Source organism: Protopterus annectens, chromosome 16.part0, assembly GCF_019279795.1.
Source record: "Protopterus annectens isolate FY-2018-M chromosome 16.part0, PAN1.0, whole genome shotgun sequence".
Taxonomy (NCBI): domain Eukaryota; kingdom Metazoa; phylum Chordata; order Ceratodontiformes; family Protopteridae; genus Protopterus; species Protopterus annectens.
Window position 1 is genome coordinate 866,135,724 of NC_056750.1, and position 21,784 is coordinate 866,157,507.

A 21,784-nucleotide genomic window follows, 5' to 3' on the forward strand; every position below is an offset into this window, starting at 1 on the left:
TTCCCCTTCTTCAGACTAGTGCCACTGAGATTTAGTTTGTGCTACATCTTAGAGCTTTTGATTGCTTTCCCCTTCTTCAGACTAGTGCCACTGAGATTTAGTTTGTGCTACATCTTAGAACTTCTGATTGCTTTCCCCTTCTTCAGACTAGTGCCACTGAGATTTAGTTTGTGCTACATCTTAGAGCTTCTGATTGCTTTCCCCTTCTTCAGACTAGTGCCACTGAGATTTAGTTTGTGCTACATCTTAGAGCTTCTGATTGCTTTCCCCTTCTTCAGACTAGTGCCACTGAGATTTAGTTTGCGCTGCTTGGGATTCTTTCTAACAGTCATTCACTGTTGAAGGCCTTTAACATCTCATAAAATGAATATGCACTCACCATGTTTGTAGGTGTATGTTACCTTTCTACAGTGGGTGCTCACTACCTTTCTTCCTTTCCCTTGAATTTAGACAGACATCTGTATCCGTGAGTGGATGTATTTCCTTACAGACAGGTGTAAAATGTTGTGTTCTTGTTTGTGTATTCCACGTTTGTGCATTCAGAGTATAGGATGAAATGAAAGAACACAAGGGCTTGTTTTGCCCCCATATCAACGTGTGTGGCTTTGTGACATATATTTGTAAATGTTTTTAAAAGTGTTTTAAGAGTGGGATACAGAAGGGGAAATTCCACTGGTTACCCACTGTAGAGGACCTTCTTTTAAATAATCTTATATGATAAGGAATGTGTTGCTTCTGTATTGCTTAGAATGTTTGATTTTATTTCAGGGTAATTTCACATTTGCCAGCTGCACATATATAGTTTGCTTGATGATGGGACCTAAAAGCTGGTCAGTTTTGTGTTAGAATGCTGTTTTTCTATACCTGCACACAACTCAGAAGCATGCTTAATACTTGCTGTAGTCTGTGGGTCAGTGTTGCAGTCATAACTTACATGATCGCAGTTTGCACCTGACTTTCAAATCTGAGCATTTGTTTTTTGTGGCCTGACAGCTGTCACCTTAACTACCTCTTCACGTAGAGGTTGCATCCATCTCCCCATTCTTTGTTATCATTTCCCCATGACCTGACAGCTGTCACCTTAACTCACTCTTCACGTAGAGGTTGCATCCATCTCCCCATTCTTTGTTGTTATCATTTCCCCATGACCTGACAGCTGTCACCTTAACTCACTCTTCACTTAGAGGTTGCATCCATCTCCCCATTCTTTGTTATCATTTCCCCATGACCTGACAGCTGTCACCTTAACTCACTCTTCACGTAGGGGTTGCATCCATCTCCCCATTCTTTATCATTTCCCCATGACCTGACAGCTGTCACCTTAACTCACTCTTCACGTAGAGGTTGCATCCATCTCCCCATTCTTTGTTATCATTTCTCCATGACCTGACAGCTGTCACCTTAACTACCTCTTCACGTAGAGGTTGCATCCATCTCCCCATTTTTTGTTATCATTTCCCCTTGACCTGACAGCTGTCACCTTAACTCACTCTTCACGTAGAGGTTGCATCCATCTCCTCATTCTTTATCATTTCCCCATGACCTGACAGCTGTCACCTTAACTCACTCTTCACGTAGAGGTTGCATCCATCTCCTCATTCTTTATCATTTCCCCATGACCTGACAGCTGTCACCTTAACTCGCTCTTCACGTAGAGGTTGCATCCATCTCCTCATTCTTTATCATTTCCCCATGGCCTGGCTACTGTCGCCTTAACTCAGATACCTGATTTGTAGTCGCTTACTCCTGTACATTCTTTATTTTTACAGTGGCCTGGCTGGTGTTTCCATAACTTAGACTCCTGATGTGTAGGATGCATCTGCCTCTAAATTATTTGTTATCCTTCCCCATGGCCTGGTTGGGCTCACGTTAACTCGGACTCCTCATATCTGTAGGTTGCATCCACCTGCGCATTCTTTATTTTCATCTTTCTCCCGTGGTCTGGCTGTTGTCACCTTAACTCAAGACCCTTCATATAGAGGTCGCATCCACCTGCATATTCTTTATTTTCATCCTTCCCCCATGACCTGGTTGGTGTCACCTTAACGCCTATTCCTAGTGTACAAGTTGCGTCCACCTGTGCATTCTTTTTCATCCTTCCTGTATGGCCTGGCTGTTGTCAACTTAACTGAGACTCCTCATATATACTTTGCATCCATCTGAGCATTTTTTGTATTCTGGCTACTTTCGGCTGAACTCCGACTTGTAATATGTAGATCGTGTTTGCCAGCATATTCTTTATTTTCATCCTTCTGCCATAGCTTGGCTGGTATCACTTTAACACTCAAGACTCCACATAAATAGGTTGTATCTGCCTGTGCATTCTTTATTGTCCTTCAGCCATGGCCTGGTTGTTATCATCTTAACTCTGACTTCTGATACATTTGTTGAATCTACCTCTGCATTCTTTTTTTTTTTCTTGCCACATAAAAGTGTGCCACGTCCAGCATTGGTCCAGGCGTATGACTAAAGATCAATGAGCAATAAGTACCTCATTAGAGAATCGTGTCATTCCAAGTCTTCGCAGTTGTACATTGTTTGTGAACAGATGTCCAGGAAGTGGTCTGCCAGATATGGATATGTGGATTGTGTCCTTTCATGAGAAAGCTACCGTGTGGGCTTGGAAGCACTAAATGCCATGCAGATTTCCATATAAATGACGTTGTATGCCTTGGTCCAGAGCATTGTAACGCTGGCTGTAGTATCTTCAAAGAGTTTTTGTAAGAAGAAGTTGAAGAGAAGTCAGGAACCCATCAAGCCAAGCAGAGGCTCACAGCCCTGTCACAGTAATCTGACATATCTTCTTAGTTTGCATTCCTCCGCTTACATGCATTGCAGCAACCCCCAGACCACCACTCCTTCTCCTGTAGGAGGTGAGCATGCATTTGTCCCTTGCTATATCAGCTCTGGTTGGCAGGGTCATAGTCCCTGTGCTGAGGATAAGAAAGCTGAACTCCTAATGCCCGTTTGGATAAGGGCTTGCTGTTTTAGACCCCTGTCGTGCAGTATGTTTAAAAAAAATGGAGGACAGATTTGAAAACCTGTGATGTCTGTCAAACTGAGTTCACCACCATGCTCCAAATATGTAACTATAATTACTCCTCTAAGCTAGTAAGTACTTACTAATGGAGACAGGTACAGGCAAATGGCCAAAAGGTAGGAATACCACATGGAAAATAAAATGTCAGTTTCAGGACAGAGAGAAATATGTGTGGAGGTCTTTAGAGTAGGAGTAGATGTGATGTTATTAGCCTCCTCCCTCTAAAACATTCACTCCATCCCTTTATCCCCCGCCCTTTTCTGTCATTGCTCCAGGATAAGTGGTCAGCTGCCCTCTTCCTAATGGAATTGGTCAAGCATAACTGCAAACCAGTGGTTCTTTCAAATTGTTTCCAAAGGCACAGAGTGCACTTCACATAAAAATGTGTATCAGGTGTCTGGGGACATGAAGTTTCACTGTCCTTTGCAGAAGTAATGCTAGAAGGAATCATAAAACCTATTTCCTCTTGCTAAAGGCCAGAAGGTTTTACTCCACCCTGTCTTTGTCTGAAGAAATGATGTACCATGAAGACCTGTTCTGGACTTGACAAGGGTAAACACATTCTTAAAAATTCTCAGGTTCAAGGTGTTGACCTACCATGGTCCTGTTGGAATGTCAGGCCGTACTGCTGGCAAGTAGATGCTGTTACCACTGATCCATGTCCAAAAAGATGAAAGAAAGGGATTCCTCCTTTTCCTGCAGTAGATAAGACGTTGCTGAGGGCTTCCAGGAAGATCACTGTGCTGGAAGAAGATAAATTGGACTTATGCTGGTTCAGAGAAAGACCTACTCTCTAGAGCCCCACATCTCTTCTTGGGACTAATCCTGAATCAGGCAGTCATCCAGACTGGGATAAATGTGGATGCCGTTGGCCCTGCAATGAGCTACAGCTGGAGCCAGATATTTTTTAAAAACTAGAGTGTTGTAGCCAAACCAAAGGAGGAGGAAGTAACCTGGTAACAGTGATCTCTTCTAGTGATCTGGTAACAGTGGTCTCTTCTAGTGATCTGGTAACCGTGATCTCGTCTAGTGATCTGGTAACAGTGATCTCTTCTAGTGATCTGGTACTGCCTATGGTTTTTGAAGACATGGACATGTAAGTGGACAACCTTGTGAGTTCCAGAGCATGGTGCCACTAGCTAGACTGCACATGTGGACACTTCAGTGGTACCTAAAGAATACATGGAAATGACATGCAGTCATAGTGGTGGATACAGCAAGTTCAAAAGCAGAGCACCTTCTCCAACTCACACGTTGAACACTGATGCCTCACACGTGGTATGGGGTGCACGTACCTTGGAATTGAACACTGATGCCTCACACATGGTATGGGGTGCACGTACCTTGGAATTGAACACTGATGCCTCACACATGGTATGGGGTCACGTACCTTGGAATTGAACACTGATGCCTCACACATGGTATGGGGTCACGTACCTTGGAATTGAACACTGATGCCTCACACATGGTATGGGGTGCACGCATCTTGAATTGAACACTGATGCCTCACACATGGTATGGGGTGCACGTACCTTGGAATTGAACACTGATGCCTCACACATGGTATGGGGTGCACGTACCTTGGAATTGAACACTGATGCCTCACACATGGTATGGGGTGCACGTACCTTGGAATTGAACACTGATGCCTCACACATGGTATGGGGTGCACGTACCTTGGAATTGAACACTGATGCCTTACACATGGTATGGGGTGCACGTACCTTGAAATTGAACACTGATGCCTCACACATGGTATGGGGTGCACGTACCTTGGACAAAGAGTACAGGGGACCTAGAATCCCTTGGTGGAAAAAGTGTACATGAACTTATAAGCTGGTAAAAGTCAGAAATAAGGTATCCAACTCTGTTTTCTTTCCTAATCTGCAGAATAAGGTGGAAAATATTGTGATCTCCATAGGTGTGCATAGACAGTTATATTACTCGGACAGAGCGAAGTCCTGTAGAAAAACAGATCAGGTTTGTTTGACTCCTTTGCAGAAAACAAATCAAGATTTCCAGTAAGTATAACAAGCTATTTCCAAATGGGTATCACATTACATATACTTTAACTATAAGACCTTTGTAAGGGCCCTACAGGAAAAGTCAGGCTCCATTCCTTAAAGGTGTACTGCAGCTACCATTTCCTACATGAAAGGGGTTATTGCCCAGGATGTCTTAGAAACAGCCACCCTGTCTTGTTTTCCGTGCATTACGGATAGGATGTGATATTGGTAGGAAGGCCTGAACTTACCTCTGCTATCTTACGCTAACCACCCTACTTGGATTGGACCAGTTTTGAGAATTTTTCCATGTAATTTATGGCTACAGTAGTGACCCATAAAGAAAGTAATAGAGTTATGTCATCTTTTTCGTAATTGTAGATGTTTTGAGTGTTCTCACTGTTGCAGCCCCATTTACCTGTTAATGTCCCCTCTCCTCTACTGCAGTATGGCCATGAAGTGCTTGAGGCGGATACTTGTATACCCTTTCATCCCCTTTACACCTGTAAGATTGCACTTCTGCTACCCTTGTTCTGGTTGATTATGGAGGGATTGAATTATTGGTGCAAAGACTGCACCCTGGACAGTTCTGACAGCCCATGGTGTGGACATGGCTTTGCCCTACTTGGGGTTGGGAGGCAAGAAAGAACCAAAGTTGGTGTGGATGGGTGCAAGTTGTCTAACAAGTATGTGAAGACATCCAAAGTGAGGTGATGTCTCCCCAACCACAGGGAAAAGATACTGATCCCTGAAAGTCAGGCCAGACTTTAGAATCAGCTGACGACACATGTCCCTATAAGATATGACTACAACAGTGACCACACTTGGACGTCTACAGTTGTGACTAATTGTCTACACATCTTTCTTTTACTCTGCTAATCAAACATTTTCTTAGTAACACTGTTGTTGTACCTTTTCACCAGGATGTACACTTATCCTACTCGTGTGCCACCACCTCCGCCACCTCCGCACCCCATTACCCGAGCAGTGATCCCGCAGAAACGAGCCCGTGTTACCACAAACACAAGAAGAACGAAAAGTGGGTTTAGCTCAAAGAGTGCACAGCAGAAATCTTCAAAAACTAGTACAAGTAAGAGGACATCTCCGTTTTCAGCGATTGTTCTTGCATGTTTAGCCAAGTTGCTGTTGATTAAAGACTGTGTTTCCTGAATTAAACCTTGTTAGTTGCCGATCTCATTTTATCTAGTTGTTGAATATGCATATGAATTACTGAAGAACTGTTACATGCCCAGGAGATGCACCCTTCCCTTTTCCTCCACTTCTAAATATTTCATGTTTTGGTGACTTAGTGCAGATTCTGGCTTGATGGTTTTGTTTTTAGGCTTATTAGTTGTATGTGTGACATTGCAGTGCTCTTATCAAATTGTGGCGGCCTGCAAGTTTTCATCGAAAATGTGCAAGTCATATCTACATATTTTGATCTTCATTTATTCCAGACCCTTCTCCTGACCACACCAGACATGCAACAATGTGCTGCTTGCTTCACACTTTTCCAAAATTCTCTAAACGCCTCTCCCATTTGAAATGAGTGCTTGATTTATATATGTTGATTAGTGATTTGCTGACGGGGTTACAGCACCAATTCAGGTGGGCTGTTTCGGATTCAGCTTGGGAAAACACATACATAATAAAAGTAGATAAAGAAGTATACTGTAGTAGAGAATAACATCTTAAAACGTAGTGGGAGTGAGAATAACATCTTAAAACGTAGTGGAAGTGAGAATAACATCTTAAAACGTAGTGGGAGTGAGAATAACATCTTAAAACGTAGTGGGAGTCAGTCTAATAAAACGTGCATCAACATGATAGAGATGTCTGCCAAATGTCAAGGTATATACAGGTGTATAGGCATACACAGGAGCAGAGTCATTTTAAGTTAATATAGGCTACAGTAACAGGCTGATAAGCTTAGGTGGCAGAAGACTGGTAGTTCAGTGAGTGTAGTACAGTAACAGGAAGCAGTGGATCATGGGAATGAGAGTCCCGAATTGAGAGAGAGAACAGCAAAACAGGTTAATCTAGAATGGATGTCTTTGCATTAAGTTATGTGAATGTAACAGCGTTATACAGTTAAGTAATGCCATCTATAGGCAGCTCTAGTGCATAAGAAGTTCTTACGCTGGTGTCTGAAACTGGGGAAAGAGATGATGTCTCTTGGGTTTGCCAGGAAGTGATTCCCATGTCTGAGGGCCGTCACAGAGCAGCTGTAGTCAGTGGAGTAGATTATAGTGAGTTTGTACAAAAATATCTGCTGTCGCCTTCCTTTTTGTTTTCTGCATTTGTTTTTGTTGAGCTCCTGCACTTGTGGCTCACTAACTCTACCACCACACCTTGTGATGTCATGCAGTTCACTAGGACACACGTTGTGGGTCACTAACTCTACCACCACACCTTGTGATGTCATGCAGTTCACTAGGACACACGTTGTGGGTCACTACCTCTACCACCACACCTTGTGATGTCATGCAGTTCACTAGGACACATGTTGTGGGTCACTGCCTCTACCACCACACCTTGTGATGTCATGCAGTTCACTAGGACACAGGTTGTGGGTCACTACCTCTACCACCACACCTTGTGATGTCATGCAGTTCACTAGGACACGCGTTGTGGGTCACTACCTCTACCACCACACCTTGTGATGTCATGCAGTTCACTAGGACACAGGTTGTGGGTCACTACCTCTACAACCACACCTTGTGATGTCATGCAGTTCACTAGGACACAGGTTGTGGGTCACTACCTCTACCACCACACCTTGTGAATGTCATGCAGTTCACTAGGACACAAGTTGTGGGTCACTACCTCTACCACCACACCTTGTGATGTCATGCAGTTCACTAGGACACACGTTGTGGGTCACTACCTCTACCACCACACCTTGTGATGCCATGCAGTTCACTAGGACACAGGTTGTGGGTCACAACCCCTACCATCACACCTTGTAATGTCATGCAGTTCACTAGGACACAGGTTGTGGGTCACTACCTCTACCACCACACCTTGTGATATCATTCAGTTCACTAGGACACACGTTGTGGGTCACTACCTCTACCACCACACCTTGTGATGTCATGCAGTTCACTAGGACACAGGTTGTGGGTCACTACCTCTACCACCACCACCTTGTGATGTCATGCAGTTCACTAGGACACAGGTTGTGGGTCAGTGCCTCTACCACCACACCTTGTGATGTCATGCAGTTCACTAGGACACAGGGTGTGGGTCACTGCCTCTACCACCACACCTTGTGATGTCATGCAGTTCACTAGGACACAGGTTGTGGGTCACTACCTCTACCACCACACCTTGTGATGTCATGCAGTTCACTAGGACACACGTTGTGGGTCACTACCTCTACCACCACACCTTGTGATGCCATGCAGTTCACTAGGACACAGGTTGTGGGTCACAACCCCTACCACTACACCTTGTGATGTCATGCAGTTCACTAGGATAGAGGGCTGAGTTCATGTGCCTGCCTGTTCTTTTCTACCACTGGCTTAGTTTTTTTTCTTGACCCTGAACTTCATGGAAAAAGCTATTTTGTTTGAGCTGAAAAAAAATTAAGACATCAGTTGGTATGAGTGCCAGATTACAGAACACCGCAAGCAGGATGTCCTTCAAGGATGCAACTGCAGTCCTGACATATGGGTTGTCCTGCCTCAGGCAGCCCTTCGGTCGGCCGGATTCCAAAGTCTGGGTCCGGCGTCGGCTGATGTCGCCCTCTCCCCGACGTCAGAGTGCCTGGGGTATAAAAACGTCAGCCGACGCCATCTTCTTCAGTCTTTCTTGCCGCGCGGCACCTGAAGCAGAAGCAGTTCGCAAGTGCCGGTCGGCCAGCTCCTGTGTTTTCAGCTACTGAAGACTTCAAAAAAGCTAAGTACCCCGTTGGGGACCTTTTCTTGCCTCAGCCGATGTCAGATAAAACTGAAAAAGTTAATAATTGTTTAACTTGTGGGAAACAAATACCTCATAAGGATTTCCACTCTTACTCCTTACCCTGCCTAGGCCCAGAACACAACGTCTCGGCCTTTGCAGCTTGTGCTTCTTTCAATAGACGCACTCTTAGGCGTCGGTCAGAGTTTGCACAGGATTATTTTGGGGAAGATTTCTGTTATACCATGCCGTCGGAGCTTCCGACAGCACATTTACCGAAAAAACGGAAGGAAAAGGACCGACAATCACGGTCTGCGGTCTCGGCCAACACCACGCTTAGGCCTACCGCGAGTGTCTCGGTCTCTTCTGAGCCGGTTTCACAACCGCTACAGACTGACGACACCGCCCCACCGGTTACTCCGGTACCGGAGGCCAGCTTGGTGCCGGTTTCTGTTCTCCCCTCTGAGACGGTAGCCCAGGATATTTCTGACACCATTTCAGTGGATAAGTCTACTCCAGCACGTGGGGCTGCCAGGCCTCCAGTGTCTATGTCCTTTAAGGCCTACACACGAGCTAAGGCTGCCAAACAGGCTAAGTCTCTCCCTCCTAGAGCTGTTTCTCTGGGATCCACTTCTGGTTCTCAAATTTTAAGTTTAGCTGAGGACCTAATTTCTTTAATTAGGGGTTCTCAGCCACATCCAGAAAGAGGCTCTCAGCCACCCTCTGACAAGAGGCCTAGCAGCTAGATACCCAGTCCTCCGATGAGGCCTCAGGTGATTCTGCACATTCAGACTACCAGGAGGAGGCCTTCACGGCCTACGAGGATTCTGATGCGGAGGAATCCATTCCCTCTGCTTCTCCTCCTGAGGAGTTTTCCTTTGGGGAAACGCTTCATTCCATGAGGGAACACTTCAAATGGCAAGGCCAAGAATTCTCAGATTCTAGGAAAAGGTTAAGGGAATTTTTAAAGCTACCTCAGCATAGACCCTTAGCTATTCCTCCAGTTTTAAATGTGTTAGATGATGTCTACTTAGAATCTAGTGTTTCCCCTGACTCCCTCCCCCCTGCTCCTGTCAAGCCAGACAGGTACTACAGGGTCCCAGACACACATCAATTCCTGTACAAGGGCCATACTGCTGACCCTGAAACTATTTCTCAGGGGCCTAAAGGGGTTTCCTCCTCTACTGCTAAGAATCCACTTCCTTCGGAAAGAGACTCTAGGGCCTTAGAAAGGTGCGGCAAGAAAGTATATACATCTTCCACCCTTTCTATGTGAGCATTAAATTGTCAATTTCATATGATTCAGTATCAGGAATACATGTTGGATAACTTGCAAAAGAAATTGGCTTCCCCTGAACCATTAGATAGAAAGGGGTTACAGGAATTGGTTCATAATACTCAGCAGGTTAGCAACCATTTCCTTCAGTGTGGATATGATGCATTGGAAGCTTCATGTAGAGCAGCAATGACAGGTGCTGTTATACGCAGACATGCTTGGTTAAAGGAACAAACATTGCCAGACCATGTGAAAATTAAGCTTTTGGACGCACCACTAGAGAAACATAAGCTATTTGGTGCTACTGCACAAGAGGTTTTAAAGAAAATAGAGGAAAAGGCAAAATCAGTGCAAACAGTCAAAGATTTCCTCCAGGTACAGCCTCCAAGATTCAGCAGGAATTGGCCTTCTAAGCATTGGTCCTTTCCTGACACAGACAAATTTCAGAGGCAAAAACAGACATGGCAGAGGTAGAGGGCAAACTCGAGGCTCCTACAGAGGACGTCAATGGCAGCCTCCGACCCAGAGAGGTGGGGCAGGACCTTCCACTGCTCCGCAGGGACAATCTCAATGACTTGACTTTGACTCCGCCATCCAGGGCTCAATTAGAAGCACCTTTGGGCGGAAAATTATCTTTATTCTCAAAAAATTGGCACAATATTACCAAGGACAAATGGATACTGGACATAATAGACAAAGGATACAGATTCCATTTTCATACACTGCCAACAAGGCAGGGCAGGCCAAACCTGCCACCAAATCAAAGGGCAGAGGCACTCAAACAAGTAACCAACCTACTTCAAATAAGAGCAATAGAAAAGGTTCCTTCTGCAGAACAAGGCCAAGGATTTTATTCAAGACTGTTCCTTGTTCCAAGAAAAGAAAACCAATGGAGACCCATTCTGGACTTGTCCGCACTGAATACTTACCTTATTGTGCCAAAATTCAAAATGCTGACTTTACAGCAACTCCTTCCCATGCTGGGCAAGGGGTCTTGGCTGGTAACTCTGGACCTCAAGGAGGCATACCTGCATGTCCCAATCAGACAAAGTTGCAGAAGATACCTCAGATTTCTTGCAGGCTCAGAGCATTATCAATTCTCAGCATTGCCCTTTGGCTTATCTACTGCACCCAGAGTGTTCACAAAATGCCTGGCATCAGTAATTGCACATTGCAGACTTCAGGGGATACAAATATACCCTTACCTGGACGACTGCCTTATACAAGCGGACAGCCAACAAGCCTTGTTAAAAAAACTTGGACTATGTCATTCACCTACTGCAGGCCTTGGGATACACAGTCAATATTCAAAAATCAAGTCTCATACCATCCCAACACATACTTTTCCTGGGTGCCAGACTGGACACAAACACCCAGATGGCGTTTCTGACAAAAGAAAAACAAAAACAATTACCAGAATACTTCAGAAAATTGGCAACTCACACCCAGATGACTGCAAGGAAAATCCTGCAGGCCCTGGGTTTCATGGCATCTTGCATTCTTCTGATTCCACACGCAAGGCTGCATATGAGGAAACTACAATGGTATCTAAAAAGTCTATGGTCTCAACACAGCCACAGCCTGGAAGCATTGATCCCACTCATTCCATGCCTTCAAAAGGAGTTTCTGTGGTGGGCTCAAGCAAGCCAGATAAACAAAGGTCTGCCTTTCAGCAAGCCTCAAACAGGTCAAACCATAACAACAGACGCCTCAGACCATGGATGGGGGCGCACATGGAGGACAGATGCATTCAAGGACAATGGACACAAAAAGAAAAGCACCTGCACATCAACCAAAAAGAAATGCTGGCAGTAATACATGCAATCAAGGCCTTTGGAAAGTTCATGCATCAGGGCCATCTACTAATAAAGACAGACAATACCACAGTCATGTGGTACATAAACAAGCAAGGACGTACCCATTCCTACCCTCTTTGCAGACTGGCAATGAATCTCTGGGATATTTCCCTACAATTGAAAATAGAGCTACAATCCCAGTTTGTACCAGGGAAGGACAATGTTCTGGCGGACAGCCTAAGCAGAAACATCATGGATCCACACGAATGAATGTTGCATCCAGATATTTTCTTACAAATAACCCAAACATGGGGAAGACCGGACATAGATCTCTTTGCCTCCTACCTCAATCACCATCTGAAAAAGTTTTGCACAAGGACATACCATCCTCAAGCATGGAAGGTGGACGCTCTCTCCTTCAGTTGGAACTCTCTAACACTATATGCCTTCCCACCTCTTCCTTTGATGACCAAGGTGTTACTAAAGATCAGGACAGAGCAACCAAAAGTCATACTGATAGCTCCAGACTGGCCAAGACAACACTGGTACCCACTGCTTGACACACACCAATCCGTGGCTCCTTCCTCAATGGCCACTTCTTCTGACACAGCACAATTACAAGTCATTACACCCCAACTTGAAAACATTGAAGCTGACAGCTTGGAAGATCCCATGACTATTCCTCAGGATACACTTTCCAAAAGGGTAAAAGATATCATCCTGGAGGCGCGCAGACCTTCCACTAGAAAAACATACTCGGCAAAATGGAAGAGATTTCTTATCTGGAACAGCAAAAAGGATCAAGACCCATCAGTGATGAGCATTCCACAGATGTTAGAATATTTGGCTGAAATGCTCCACGATGGCCTATCATATTCTTCCATAACAATACATGCTTCAGCAATATCTGCCAAATATAACACTGATCCGCCTGTATTTTCTCACCCATTGCTAAGACAGTTTCTAAGAGGTATAAAGAACATCAACCCTCCAAGGAAACCACCAGTGCCTGCATGGGACCTCAACTTTATGCTGGAAAAATTAACTCTTCCTCCCTTTGAACCAGCAGCATCTTCAGAGTTGCAATTTCTGTCTTGGAAGACAGCTTTCCTTCTGGCAGTAACCTCAGCAAGAAGAGTCTCTGAGCTACAGGCCCTTATGGCAATACAACCATTTCTCATTTTTCATCAGGACAGAGTTTCTTTGAGAACCAATCCGTCATTCATGCCAAAGGTGGTATCCAGGGTGCCCCTGAATCAAGCTATTCACCTGCTACCTTCTTTCCCAAACCTCAAAATAAAGGAGAGAGACTTCTGCACACCTTGGACATACACAGACAGTTGTGCTACTACTTGGACAGAACAAAATCTTTCAGAAAATCTGACCAGCTTTTTGTAGCTTATGCTGCTGGATTGCAGGGAAAAGCAATTTCCAAACAGACAATTTCTAAATGGATTGGAAATTGCATTCGATTCTGCTACTCTTTTCATGGAAAAACTGTGCCAGCTGACATCAGGCCACATTCCACCAGAGCTACAGCCACCTCCACAGCCTTTTTAAGAGGAGTGGCAACAAAGGGCATTTTAGAAGCTGCTACATGGAGCTCCGTGCATACATTTTCCAAACATTACAACATGCCTTTATATTCCAGATCCAGAGCAGGGTTTGCTTCTGCAGTCCTGCAGGGCATTTTAGCTACACCATCTTTGTCTTGGTGCCTACCACCCCCAGGTTGGCTATGGTATTCAACCCATATGTCAGGACTGCAGTTGCATCCTTGAAGGACATAGTACAGTTTTGTACCTACCATAAATGTAGATGTCCGATAGGTATGCAACTACAGTCAGGTTTTCCCTCCCACCTACCCCTCTGTGGTATTCTTTTGGGTTTCTACCCCTCATTCTAGCTACCTGGGGTAATCTTTTATGGTGTATTTGTTTTTATGTTGTTGTACTTGTCTGGAATTTTTTCTCTATTTTCAAAATTTAGCCTTCCTTAGAGGGCACCTGGCATCTGGGGCAAGAAACACTGAAGAAGATGGCGTCAGCTGACATTTTTATACCGCAGGCGCTCTGACGTCGGGGAGAGGGTGACATCAGCCGATGCCGGACCCAGACTTTGGAATCCGGCCGACCGAAGGGCTGCCTGAGGCAGGACAACCCATATGTCAGGACTGCAGTTGCATACCTATTGGACATCTACATTTATGGTAGGTACAAAACTGTACTTTTTCTCTGTCAAAACTGATATCTGTAGATGTCCTTCTATTTTGCTGTTGCAGTATTCTTTACATAAGGGAGATTGCCTGCCGAGTGACCCGATGTCAGCCAGTATACAAAAGTTTTTAGGGCCTAGGTTATATGGTATGTCACACACAACTGCTTTCGGATGCAAGCCGTAAAAGCGACGTGTGCAAGCACCATCCTCAGAACTTCTTTGCCACCAGACAGAATGCATCTTCCACATGTATGGTCTGCTTGCTGAAGATTTGTCACTCTTCCCCAGCTACAGGAAATATTTAAGGTTCTCTGTAGCCTCTGGATAGTTTCAGTTTTCTGCCTTGGCCTTTGGTCTTTCTGTCACCCCCAAGGGTTTTCACAATATGTCTAGCACTAGAGATGGCATTCTGTAGATTGCAGGGCATCCAAAGATCTGAAGTAGGAGAATTCATTTGTCAGCAACCTGTGGGTATGGATCCGATATCGGATCTGAACCGGCATGGTTTATCTAGCTATGGATCCGAGCTCCTAGCTCCTCCCCTCACCCATAATGCCCTGCTCTCCCTACATGACCTCAGATCTAGTTTGCCGCGCATGGTGAAGGCTGGTCATCAGAGCTCCATAAGCTAAGTTCTATATATTCTTATTTAAGGGTTTTAAAACTTTAAATTTTATTTAGTTGTGTGAAAGTTATAGGTTTCCCTTCTGTCTATATATTTTTTGGGTTAATTTAACATAGTTTTTACCCTCCCCTCGCTGGTACGTAGCTGTGTGTGTGTGTGTGTGTGTGTGTGTGTGTGTGTGTGTGTGTGTGTGTGTGTCTTTTTTGGGGCCTTTGTGTGAGTGTTTTAGTTTCTTTTATTATTACTATTTTTAAAAAAAAAAAAAAAAAAAAAAAAATAGTTAAGTCTGAGGCCCCAAAGTCATTTTTTTTCAAAGTGCTCCGAGTGTGGCCATAAGCTTTCCCCTGCTGATGGCCACACTCGGTGCGTTCGATGCCTTGGGGTTGAACACCTCACTTCAGGGTGTTCAATCTGTGCAGGGTTCAACCCCAGGGCATTGAAGGAGCAGAGTTCGAAGCTGGTCTTGGTGGGACTCTTGCCCCCAGACTCGGCTTCGGCCCCCACCCCCTTGGTGGTCACTGCTTCGGCAGTCCCTGCCTTGCCTTCTCCCCCTCCTCCACCCGGGACTCAAACTCCCGCCAAAGGGTCGGAGGAGAGGGAAGCAAGGAAAAAGGATCGGAGAGAGAAGCACCACAAGCGGCGGGCCGAGACCTCCGTTTCGGCCCCGCCGGCTAAGCGGGCTTCTCCTCCGGCCTCTCTGGCTGCTGGCTCTCCCACTCTTCGGCTCTGGTCCCCGTGCTTTTCACCGGAGCCTGAGGATGAGGAGACCCAACCTCCTTCGAGGCTATCGAGGCGGCACTCAAGGCCTACCTCGGTAGCCTCGTCGAGGTCTACTTACAGCCTCTCCGATGCTGATCTGAACCGGATGATGCGAAGGTTCATCCAGGCCCAGATGCAGATGGGAGTGCTCCTGCCTCCCCCCCCCACCCGGGGGGGGGGCTCGACCTCATTTTTTAAGCCCATTGCTCCTTCTCCGACCCGCTGCCCGGGTTCGGAGCACTCGGAGCAAGTCCAAGGGACTCAGTGTGCCTTCGGCGCCGTCCTTGTCGGAGCACACTGGGCCCTCGGATCCGAGGGGCTCTGTGCCGGCTCCGATCCGCTCATCAGATCCGAGGGGGAGCCAGTCGTCTCCCCCTCGGCTTTTGATGTAGTGGAGGGGGCAATGTTGAGGGCATCCGGACCCCCGGCCCTTGCTTCGGCTCCGTCCCGCACTCCATCTGCTCTGGGCCAGGCTTCCATCACCCGGCCACTGGGACAGCCCGCTTCACTGCCCCAAGCAGTTCCTGTGGTTCTGGATATTGCTGGTGAGGGCTCCTCGGACAGCCCCCCCAGGAAGCACCTCGCAAGCATTCATGTAAGAGGAGGCATATAGCCTCCCCCGAGTCTTTAACCGAAGACACTGACTTGGAGGAAGGGGAAGGCTCCCCAAGATCACCCCCTGAGGATGTCTCCTTCGGAGACATCATGGAAATGTTATGGATTAGAGGTGGGTGGTCTGCCCCAAAGTCGTCCTCGGACGAGTCAGTGTTCTTGGAGGCATTTGAAGCGAGCCCGTCTACCTCTTGGGTGTCCCCTCCTGCCGACCCCCTGGTGGACCTTATTACCACCAGGGCGTGGAGGGACCTGGACACTGTGGAGCCAATCCCTAAGAGGCCCAACAGGATCCTTAGCCCCCCTGCTGACCGTGCCCACTGGAGAAAGGGACCCCCGGTAGATGCCATGTTGTTGGCAGCAGCCACTAAGAGGGAACTCGCCCAGGAGAGTCCCTCAGTCCATCCCCCGAGCAAGGAGTCTCAGATGATGGACTGTTTGGGGAAGCGAATCTTTAGTTCAGCGACCTTCTCAGTGAGGGCGCTCAACTATTTGGCACACGTCATTAGGATGCAGCGCGATCTTATCAAGGAATACGCTGCATCCCCCCCAGAGTCCATATCGGAGGAGGACAAACTTATGCACTCCACCCGTATGGCCACTCTTCGTTCTGTGACTAACACCTCTATGCGGTTACTTTCCCACGCTACCGAGGGAGCCGCTAGAGCTGCGGGAGCGGGCCTAGTCACAAGATGGCAGGCCTGGCTCCGCCACTGCGATTTTACGGAGCCCTTCAAGGCGTCATTCGCGAACTCCCCCTTTGACGGTTCTGCCCTTTATGGCAAGACGGTTCGCGACACCTTGGTTCAGAGCGAGAAGGATGGGAAGACGCTGTCTGCCGTCGGAGTGCTCTTCTCTGTGCCCCAGAGGTCCTACTTTAGGAACCAAAAGGGCCAGAAGAAGATGTGGTTCCGGAAGTCGCAGCACTCCCAACCCGCTCCGGACAACCAGTCCTTCCGCGGCAGAGGAGGACAGGGAGGACGCCGCCCTAGGGGCAGAGGGGCTCCCAGGAACTTTGGGTCCAGGGAACCTTTCTCTGAACGGCCCACGCAGCAACCCTGAGGGGTTGCCCGACTGCTCCATTCTGGAGGCAGTCGGGGGACGTTTCTCAGAGCACCTAGCGGCATGGGAGTCCATTTCATCGGACCGCTGGGTACTCCGGATTATATCCAGAGATTACAAGATCCCCTTTCTTCATGTCCCAAAGTTAAAAATCCTCCCCGATGTTCCACCCGATCAGAGGGAGGCCGCTTCAGCAGAAATTGGCCATCTGCTGAGAAAAAGAGCCATCCAGCCCGTCCCCCCAGACCAGATCGGATCAGGGTTCTACTCCAGGTTTTTTTTAGTGCCAAAAAAGACGGGGGACCTAAGACCCATTCTGGACCTGTCCCTGTTGAACCTGTCAGTTCCCAAAGAGAAGTTCCGGATGGTCACTTTGCAATCCATCCTCCCCCTTCTAGGGGAGAATCACTGGATGTGCTTTATAGACCTCAAGGACGCGTACTACCACATTCTGATGGACAGACGATCCAGGAGGTTTCTTCGCTTCCGGCTGGGAGCCAGTCACTACCAGTTCAGGGTCCTTCCCTTTGGTCTCACCACAGCCCCCAGGGTATTCACCAAAGTATTAGCAGTGGTTGCGGCCCATCTGAGGCTTCAGGGAGTGCAGGTCTTTCCGTACCTAGACGACTGGCTTCTCACCGCCCCAACGAGGCATCTACTCTCTTTGGCAAGAGACTCCTTTCTTCGTCTAGCTCCCAGGCTAGGCATCACGGTAAACATAGAAAAGTCCAACCTGGTCCCTACTCAAATAATAGAATTTATAGGAGCCAGGTTAGACATGAGAAATTTAAGAGCCTTTCTCACAACCGACAGAGTTCGGAATCTGCGACTCCAGGTGCGGGCCATCCTTCACTCCAGCTCAACACCTGCGGAATTGATCCTGAGGGCGCTAGGGTCTATGGCGGCAGCGATTACTCTTCTTCCGCTCGCCCACTTGAACATGCGGGTACTTCAATTGACACTTCAGGTGCAATGGTCATTTGTCTCCCTCCCCCTGTATCATCCCATTGCAATCAGCAAGGCTTGCAAGCGGTCTCTCTTGTGGTGGCTCCATTCTCCGACCTCCACAGGGGCCGCCCCTTTTGTGCATCTCCCCCTCTCGCCACGGTGACCATGGACGCTTCCCACCTCGGGTGGGGGGGCATTTTGCGGGCCGGACGGTCCAAGGCATGTGGAGCGATTCAGAGACCTCCCTGCATATCAATGTTCTGGAAATGAGGGCGGTGCTCTTGGCGTTGCAAGAACTTCAAGCCCTCCTTCCCCTGGGAACAATTGCGATTCAATCAGACAACATGTCGGTGGTCTGGTACATCAACAAACAGGGGGGAACCAGGTCTTACCCTTTATGTCGAGAGAGTGTGGGAATGGGCGATCTCCACCAACCGCTTTCTCATAGCAACGCATATTCTGGGTCGGGCCAACATCCTAGCGGACAAGCTCAGTCGCACCATTCTCTCCCTGTACGAGTAGTCTCTCAATTCTCAAGTCGCGAAACGTATCTTCGCACAGTGGGGGACTCCCTGTTGCGATCTCTTTGCTTCTCCCTTAAATGCCAAGTGCGACAGTTTTTTCGCTCTAATCCCTCCAGGGATTCTCCGAGACGCTCTGGTGCATGCTTGGCCTCCCGGTCTTCTTACGCATACCCCTCTACCTCTGATGCTACAAGTACTTCAGAAAGCCTCTCGGTTGGGGTGCAGAATGATCCTCATTGCCCCGTTCTGGCCTCGACAGATCTGGTTCCCTTACCTAAGGTCTCATTCAGTGAATCCACCTTGGATTCTAGATCCCATTCCGGATCTGATATCACACCCGTCGAACCTACCAACTCCGAACCTGGACAACCTGAAGTTGACTGCTTGGCTGCTCCAGTTCCACTCCTAATCAGGACTCGTCGTATCTCGTCCCCAGTTAAGGCCATTCTGGTAGCGGCCCACAAGCCCTCTACCAGAAAAATTTACCGCAGTAAATGGAAGCGTTTCTCCATTTGGGCAGAGCGGCAAGGCCTAGATCCTTTCACGGTTCCCCTTCCTTTGGTTCTAGATTTCCTTACTACTCTCTTTAATGATGGCGCCAGTAGTTCCACGGTCAAAGTTCAGCTGGCGGCCATATCTCATTACCATGTTGGACACGATTCAGGGTCTCTTATGTCGGCTAAGTTATGCAAAACCTTCCTAAAAGGCACCTGTTTGCTCAGACCCCCTGTCAAAGAAACGGTTCCCCCGTGGGATCTTTCCTTGGTACTTCAGGCCTTGACCGCTCCCCCCTTCGAACCTGCAGCCACAGTCGATCTTAAATTCTTGTCCTTTAAGATTGCTTTTTTGGTAGCCATTACTTCGGCTAAAAGAGTTTCTGAGCTTCAGGCCCTGTCTATGAAACCGCCTTATTTGATTTTTCATCCGGACCGGATGTGCCTCAGGATCAATCCCTCCTTTCTTCCTAAAGTAGCTTTGGAAGCTAACATTAATCAGTCCATCAACCTCCCTGTTTTCTTCCCTAAGTATCAAAACAAAGGCGAATACAAGCTGCATTCCTTGGATGTTCACAGGCAGCTTCGTTTTACCTTCATAGGACAGCTGGTCATAGGCAATCAGACCAGTTGTTCATTTCTTTTGCCAAATTCAATCTGGGTAAACCAATTTCCAAAGTTTCTTTGTCACGCTGGATTTCTCAGTGTATTCTGTTGGCATACCAAGCCTCTGGGAGGCCCGCACCGGAGGGAGTCCATGCTCATTCGACCCGGTCTGTCTCTACTTCAGTGGCCTTTAAGTCTAGGGTTCCTCTGGATGACATTTGTTCAGCAGCCACTTGGGCTTCATCTCATACCTTTATTACTCATTACAAGCTGGACGTCACTTCTAGAGGTAGAGCATCCTTTGGCTCCACGGTGCTCCGGAATATCCTTCCATGATGGCCACCCAAGATTCAGGTAGTTGGGGACTCTGTCCGACAGGTTGCTGACAAATGAATTCTCCTACTTCAGATTTAGAAGTTATGTAGTTACCATAACGTTCCATCTGAGTAGGTGTATTCATTTGTCTGCAACCATCCCGCCCTCCTATCCCCCTGGCTTTGTCAGTTTCCTGCATAGGGTGTGTTACCCTTTAGTTAGGGTAGTTGGTGCAGGGCAAACTCGATCTGAGGTCATGTAGGGAGAGCAGGGCATTATGGGTGAGGGGAGGAGCTAGGAGCTCGGATCCATAGCTGGATAAACCATGCCGGTTCTGATCCGATATCGGATCCATACCCACAGGTTGCAGACAAATGAATCCACCTACTCAGATGGAACGTTATGGTAAGTACATAACTTCTAATTTTCCCATACCAAGACAATCTTTTCCAAACATATAATCCAGAGACGCTGCAGAAAGATCTCAACCTTGCAATTTCCATCCTTTTTTCCCTGGGATTCACTATAAATTACCAAACAATCTGTTCTTTTCCCATCACAGGACCACATTTTCCTGGGATGCAGGATCCAGACAGACCTTATAAAGGTTTCCCTTCCCAATCAGATGGTCTAGGAGCTTATGGCTTTCTTTCAAAGCCTCATCCCCCTCTCACACATCTCAGCTAGAATCTTTCTCAGGACCCTGGCTTCATGGCATCCACCATCCCTGTGCTCCCTTTGGCAAAATTGCACGTGAGGAAATTGTATTGGTTCCTGAAATCTGTGTGGACACAACATGCACACCTTCTGGAGTTCCAAATTCCTCTTCTTTCCTGCCTGAAGAGGGAAATAACCTGGTAGATTCAACAACTCTCTGTCAACCTAGGCCTCCCACTAATCCGGCTCCATGAAAGCACAAGACGCCTGGTCACCCTCTCAAAGAAAAGGTCACATCAACATAAACCAATGAGAGCACTGCGTACCTTTCAGTCCCTCCTCATTCCAGGGCCCTTAACAGTTTTCACACACCACATGACAGTGCTCTGGTGTGTGAAAAAATGGGGGCACCAGGTCTTGCCTCCTGTGCAGACTAGCCCTGCAAGTGTGGGAACTGGATGCCAAATTGCAGACACACCTTCAGGCAGTGTACATTCCCTCAAGCCTGAATGTTTTGACAGACACATCGAGCAGGCCCAAAACACAACCCCAGGAATGAATGCTTCAAGGGATGTGTTCTTGGACATTGTCCACCAGTGGAGTACTTACTCCACAAGTAGATCTTTTTGCCTCCCCCACAAATAGACAGCCTCCTCAGTTTTGTGCCAGAGACCCACACCCTCTGGTCTGGAAAGTGGACGCACTCAATTTCTCATGGAGAGGGATGTTTCTGTATACATTCCATCCTCTGCCTCTCATTCCAAAAGTCCTACTAAAGATTCAGCAGGACAGACCAAAAATCTTGACGGTGATCCCCTTTTGGCCAAGACAGCATTGGTTCCCCTTACTGTTGCATTTAGCCAAGGGCAATCACAAGCTACCCCACAGAGTGGACCTACTCACACAACACAAACCTTCATCCACCCTTACCAGTCACCTGTGCAGATGAC

At 47.3% G+C, this 21,784-nt stretch overlaps 1 protein-coding gene across 2 annotated transcripts in view; it reads left to right on the forward strand.

Annotated features, from left to right (window-relative positions):
• The window catches only part of HNRNPC (heterogeneous nuclear ribonucleoprotein C), a 1,329,577-nt gene that overhangs the window by 908,660 nt on the left and 399,133 nt on the right, over positions 1–21,784 (forward strand). For both annotated transcript variants that reach the window (XM_044058018.1, XM_044058019.1), the window contains one exon: positions 5,967–6,133. In XM_044058018.1, the coding sequence (XP_043913953.1) occupies positions 5,967–6,133 (167 nt within the window). The remainder of the gene's footprint in view (positions 1–5,966; positions 6,134–21,784) is intronic.